Source organism: Alligator sinensis, unplaced genomic scaffold (genome assembly GCF_000455745.1).
Source record: "Alligator sinensis unplaced genomic scaffold, ASM45574v1 scaffold978_1, whole genome shotgun sequence".
In the NCBI taxonomy this organism is placed as follows: domain Eukaryota; kingdom Metazoa; phylum Chordata; order Crocodylia; family Alligatoridae; genus Alligator; species Alligator sinensis.
The window spans coordinates 1,019,313-1,025,312 of NW_005842220.1; the positions used below are offsets into that span (position 1 = coordinate 1,019,313).

The following is a 6,000-nucleotide window of genomic DNA, read 5'->3' on the forward strand; positions in this document are numbered from 1 at the left end:
AGCTTAGGGATCTCTTCCTTTCTTACTACAGGGAGTACAAGATCCAGAAATAAAAATCCTGCCCAGGACAAATCTCTAAGGCGGTGGAGGGTGTAGGCCCTGCTAGAATATGGATTAATACAACTACAGGTCGGTGCACATACAGAGGTCCTGCTAACAGCATGAACCAAAATAGGACCAATGACTACAAACCTAGGCATACTGTATGTGGCTTGAACAGAAATTGCTGGGAAAGTAGCCTATTAGTTTCAGAGGAGCCTCCAAGGCCAACAGATGGAGAGTAAACTGATGAGACTAGTACAGAATGCCAAAACAAAGATAGGGACACCTGTTTGCCAAATCATTTATCTGGTGGTGAGAAGTAGGATGTTGGTGATGTCACCTGAAGATGTTTCAGTAATTGATGAGAACTAGGATGTGTATTCTGTAAATTCAAAGTTGTTTTGGTCAGCATATAAAAAGGAGCCTGGCAATCCTCAATACTTCATACTGGCCTTAGTGGTTATGTTTACACCTGTATTATGATTGCAAACAACCCACCTAGCATCATGGACCAACTCTTGTGTCTAGGCTTGTGTGTAGACAATAAACCTGGCTGAGCTCTCTATCACAAAGAGACAAAGCTTTTCTGTCTTGTAACAATTAGATTAAGGAGACAACATAACTGATGGTATCTTGACAGCATGTGCACAGACCATGCAAACTGAAAAAACCTGACGTGACTGGCAACACCTACTCCCCTGCACGCCACTAATGGAGTCAAATAACACTGCCCTGACAACACTGCTGACTCTAGACACCTATGGGGAGTTCTAACAGCATAACCAGAACCATTATGACAATCTTCACTGGACATTTAAAGATTGCAGTGGTACGTGAACACCAAAATGCTTCTGGATAATCAAGAAATAGGAAAAGTCCTCCTTGATATTTTTATAATGGGATTGCATCCCATTCATTCCCTGTACTCTCAGTTACTCTTTTCAGATTTATCTTATTTTAAGCAATTTGTCTAGCAGCCTCCCATGAGAATTTCATCAGCTATCCCATATCTGAACTAAACATTAGGACCACTGCTGTGGTTTCAGACAAATACACAGAAAAAATGAGAAGAAATCTTTAAAGTTGTTGTTTTTTTGAAGACATGAGTTCATATCTTTTTCCATTCAACTTACAATGCAGACTTCATCTAATGTTTATGTGCCAGTTTCTCTCACCCACTTCTTAGAACATTCATGTACTATGGATTATGAGATCGTTAAAACTGGTTTTAGTAAAGTTCACTATGTTAATACCTGTAAACCGAAAGCCTGCAATCTGAGCCATGTGGTCTCTTTAGCTAATCTGTAACTCCCACATGCACTTTAACAAGACTATACAGACAAAAATCAAGATTTCTGGGAGTATCAGGGAAACGGGTATGCCATTTTCTATAATGGATATATATTGAAGTTTAAAACAACAGATGACTCTGGTCAGGAATTACATTACCTGAGGTATACTCTAATGTGAAGTCTGACTGTGTCAATTTACGTGGCTGGTTAAGATTCATAGCATATCTGAAATCAGAAAAGAACTAATTTACATTTTCCCCAATATTAAATCTTTATTATATACAAAAATAGTTTGTTAGGAATTAACAATTTCACAGATTTGTACATTAACATATTAATGCTGGACTATACAGAACATGAAAAAGTTACTTGTGAAAAAGACAATAGGATAATGGGGGCCCCTTAAACAAAATATGATTAAAATGTAGTCCTACATATGAACTGATTTTATATATGTAAAGCTGTAATGCCAGCAGTTCCCAACCATTGGGCATCTTCTATAGTACTGAGTTTCTTAGGTAAAAATTTAATTACCAAGTGATTTTCACAGGCTTGCATTACAAAATTCAAATTCAACAATCGGTTAATGTGGCAGAAAAGGTTCGCTTTAGTGTTTTTTGCACTACTGAGAACTGTATACATGAGAAGACAGCAGTTTAAAACTCACAAGTCCAGTTTTTAAATTCATTAGTTTATACAAAAGGCATGCACATTCATTTCCAAAAGGAATATCACACATATGAAAAACAAGCAGGATAAGTGAAATCTCAATGCAAGGTGACACATTTAATATCAATGTAAATCAGTGTAACTTGACCAAAATACTGAATTTCTTATCCCAGTTCCTGAAAAAGTAACCTCAGGCTACAGACTCCTTTCAGTATTAGTAGGTCCCCTTACTGTACCAAAATACATAAAAACATATACATAGGCAATGGATCATTTGTGGAAGTAAAGAACAATCAACATGCATTTTTAAAAGAAAGAAAGAAAGAAAAGTCAATGTCAGAGGTGATTTGCATATTATATGGAGTACACTATACTGTATTTTGAAACAAAAATCCAGTTTAAACTGGCCACCCCACTACTATTTGCAGCCCCCACTTCATGTACTGCTTGAGGACAAATAGTACAAAGTGACTTTATTACCCATTTTCTAGAGAAATGCCTGCTGGCTCACCTATGGGGCAGTGTTTACATTAGCTATGGCTGTGGCCAGTTAACCCATCCTGAAGCCTGGTGAAGTGTTGGATACAACCTCATTAAAAAGGGGGGGGGCAGATGGAGGGGAAATATCTGTGAGGAAGCTTCCCTATAGCTAACTTAACCCTTTCATGCTTAAGACTTGGTTAGGGTTCTGATCATACCACATCTTGTATTAGCAGCAAAACAAAAAAGAATCTATATCCACATAGTTTGACAAAATTAAAAATACTGAAAACGTGATTTACAATCACTTTCGAGTAGAATTTAGCCCACAGAATATAATTATAGTCCAAGTCCACTGTAAAAATAAATTTACCTGTTAACAGTAAATTACTCAACAGTGGTACTGATTGTACATGATGCCTTGGCCAAGATGCTTTGCATTTCTTTAAAAGGTGTACTGGTAAACTACAGCTTCAATAAAAGTATTAATAAATGATATACAAGTTCATAGCAGGAGACTGGTACTCAGCAGGTGCACCAGTATGAGGAATCCTAACCTATCATTGTTCAACAAAGAAAACTCCAACAGCAGTTATTAACTTGTATGTAGGTTATTTCTAGTACATTGTTTTTTTGTTTAGAAAATTATACACTTTTTAGGGATCGCTCAGTATATTTGATGAAGTCAGCAGTGCATCTGTGAAAAATGGTTATTTGACAAGTATTTTCAAAATATTTTTAATTATTTTTATAGCTCTTATCATGGTAACTATTAGAAACAAAAATAGTTTAAATTACCCTTAAATAAAAATATTTGTTTTCCCACTATCCTCTTATCGACAAGCTTCAATACCTTAGAGAGAAAATGTTAATCCCAAACAGTTCATACCAATAAGCGAGAAAGAAATGCAAACAGAAAGACTGCTACATAAAAAAAACAAAGAGACACAAACTAAAGAAAAATTGTACCGTATCCTGATTTTGCCACTTATGATTTCTGGTAGTCTATCAAGGAAAGCTAATGCCAAAGGAAGTGCCTCCAACTACTCAAGCCCTTTTATGGCCTCAGAACATTTTCTTCCATAGGGGCTGACAGCAACAGGGACAGCAATTAAGGCGAGAGGCCCAATATACTGAAGAGTTTTGTATCCCTCTTTGGTTGATGTGAATACCTGATCTCTCACAGAGCATTCCCTTTTAAAAGGAATATTACCCAATATTTTAGATACTGAGTTTAAAATAAAAATGTTTCTTAATCTCTGTAGGATATGAATGAATTGAATATGATGGTAACTTCAAAACAACGAAGCTTATTTCAAGAAGCCTAGTAGGAACCATGCATTTACATGTTCAATCAGTGGATTTTTGGATGCTAGTGGGAGTGCACAGTAGCAGGGGAAGGATATATGTACCATACATCTGGCTCATAGTACTTATTTTTTCTATTACATTAGTGCCTACACGTACTAGTGGAGATTGGGGCTATATCAGAGTAGGCACTTTATAGACACAATGAGAAAGTCTGTCATAAAGGCAAGGGACAGACATTACACATAAACCGGTTCAAGTGATCAGAAACTGGTTTAAACCTGTAACAGAACAGATGTTCAGTGCACATAAGCCAGTTTGAAAATGGCTAAAACCGGTTTGAGATAAACCTGGTTGAATGTAGTATCAGACTTAACTGAATTGGGTCAAACTGGTTTATGCAATGTCTGTCACAGACCTCTTGCCGGTTTTAATTAAATCAGAGTCCTCCAGCATCCCAGCATGCTCTTTGGGCAGGGCTGGCTCCTCCCCTCTGCTCCCTGACTGGAGTTCAGCATAGATTTGCAGGCACAGAAGGGTCTGCTGGCTTCCCCATGCCCCCCACTTCCCTCCCCTGCACCATTTGCTGCTTAAGCAGGGATCCCTTCCTCCTCTCTGCCACAGCAGGGACTGTAGCCAGCATGTGGTATGCTAGCTAATGCCGAAAGGTGTATGTGCGTTTCTCTCTCTAATTTCTCTGGGCTAGGTAGACAAAACAGTGACTGCTTTGGGCTTTTGGAGCTAATCAACAGGTCAGCTGGTAAGCTATTTAATAAGTTTGAAGTAATGTGGAGAAAGCCTATTGTTTTGCTAATCAGGTGATAAAGACTGTTATCGGACCCCCTCCCCGCGCTTGCCGGCTTGCTCGCCTGTCAGTTTGCTGCAGACAATATGATGAAGCAGGGAGGGAGATTGATGATACAGAGCTTTTCAACAGATGCATGCACTGCACACACACCCTTGCCTCAAGTGCTAGCTGGGGGTTAGGGGCTGGCAACGCTCCCACCCCTCCAGCAGCCAGCGGAGAAGAGCCTGGGACGGTGCAGGCAGACCTCCCGAATGAGAGAGTCCTGCTGGGGCCTGGCCAGTGTGGGGGCTGGCCAGGGCCTGCCCCACACCCCAGCTCAGCTCCCGAAGGGAAGGGAAAGGAGGGCTTTTCTAGCACCCCCTGGCTTCAAACCTGAGCTAATGCAGGTATGTGTCTGAATTTCCTCAGTGAAGAGAGAATGTCTGTTCAGTTTCAAACCAGTTCAGCCTAGTCACGTTAGACTAATCTGCAAAGACTGAATCAATTCAGGCTCAGGCTTTTTGAATGTCTGTCTCTAGCCAAAGAGCTTACAACCGAAATAAAAGTGAAGCAGGCAAAGGACAGAGGAAACAGAGGTACAAAGAGGGACTTGGCTAAGTTCTTAGAGCTGGTCAAGGATTGGACTAGGTAAGAAACCTGTGCCTCCCAATTTCCAGATGTCACCTTTGCCACCTTTAAAGTAAGGACTCAGTAGGATGCAAATTAAGTTTTAAAGGGCACCTAATCTGGAACTTTCCAGATACTAAAAACATTTTTCTACTGTCTGCATCACCACCTTGGAAGCCCATCAAAAGCTGAGTGCTGAGTTATAGCCAATATGTACAGGGAATAAATACTGGGGCAGGGAATACATCACATTTTAAACCTGTAAAACTTAGAAGTGTCTATAACAGGGGTGGGCAATTATTTTAAGAGTAGGGCCGCTTACCCAGTTTTAGCAAGCTGTCGAGGGCCACATGGGTAGCTCCGCCCCTTGACAGGTGCCCCACCCCCTTGTCACCGTCTTGGGACCAATGTCCCAGGGCCAGCACCAGTGGGGCCCAGAGCGGGGTGTAGGCTGGCAGGGGTCCGTGGAGCTGGGCTGGGCTGCACCAGCAGGGAGTGGGGAGCTGGCCCAGCTCCACAGAGCCCCTGCCAGCTGAGACCCCACACTCCTGCCACCCTCGGCTGGCCCCCCGCGCTCCTGCCACCCTGCTCTGGGCCCTGCTGGCACTGGCCCCGGGACACCGGTGAGGGCCCTGTGCTCCCATTGGCTTCCTGCCCGCTCACACCCAGTGAGCCCCAACCCCACAGTACAGGTGGGGGGCAGCACACAGCCCCGACTCGCTGCTCACCAGCAGGGAAGAAACTGGTGCTGAGCGCGGGGAAAAAGTGGCCACACGCCCGCCCCCCAGCCGGGCC

At 42.0% G+C, this 6,000-nt stretch overlaps 1 protein-coding gene across 1 annotated transcript in view; it reads right to left on the minus strand.

Moving 5' to 3' along the window:
• Nucleotides 1–1,443: 1,443 nt before the first annotated feature.
• MPP6 (membrane palmitoylated protein 6) overlaps nt 1,444–6,000 on the minus strand; it is a 109,650-nt gene continuing 105,093 nt past the window's right edge. The window contains exon 12 of the mRNA XM_025208089.1: nt 1,444–1,559. Within this exon, the coding sequence (XP_025063874.1) occupies nt 1,542–1,559 (18 nt within the window). The 3' untranslated portion in view covers nt 1,444–1,541. The remainder of the gene's footprint in view (nt 1,560–6,000) is intronic.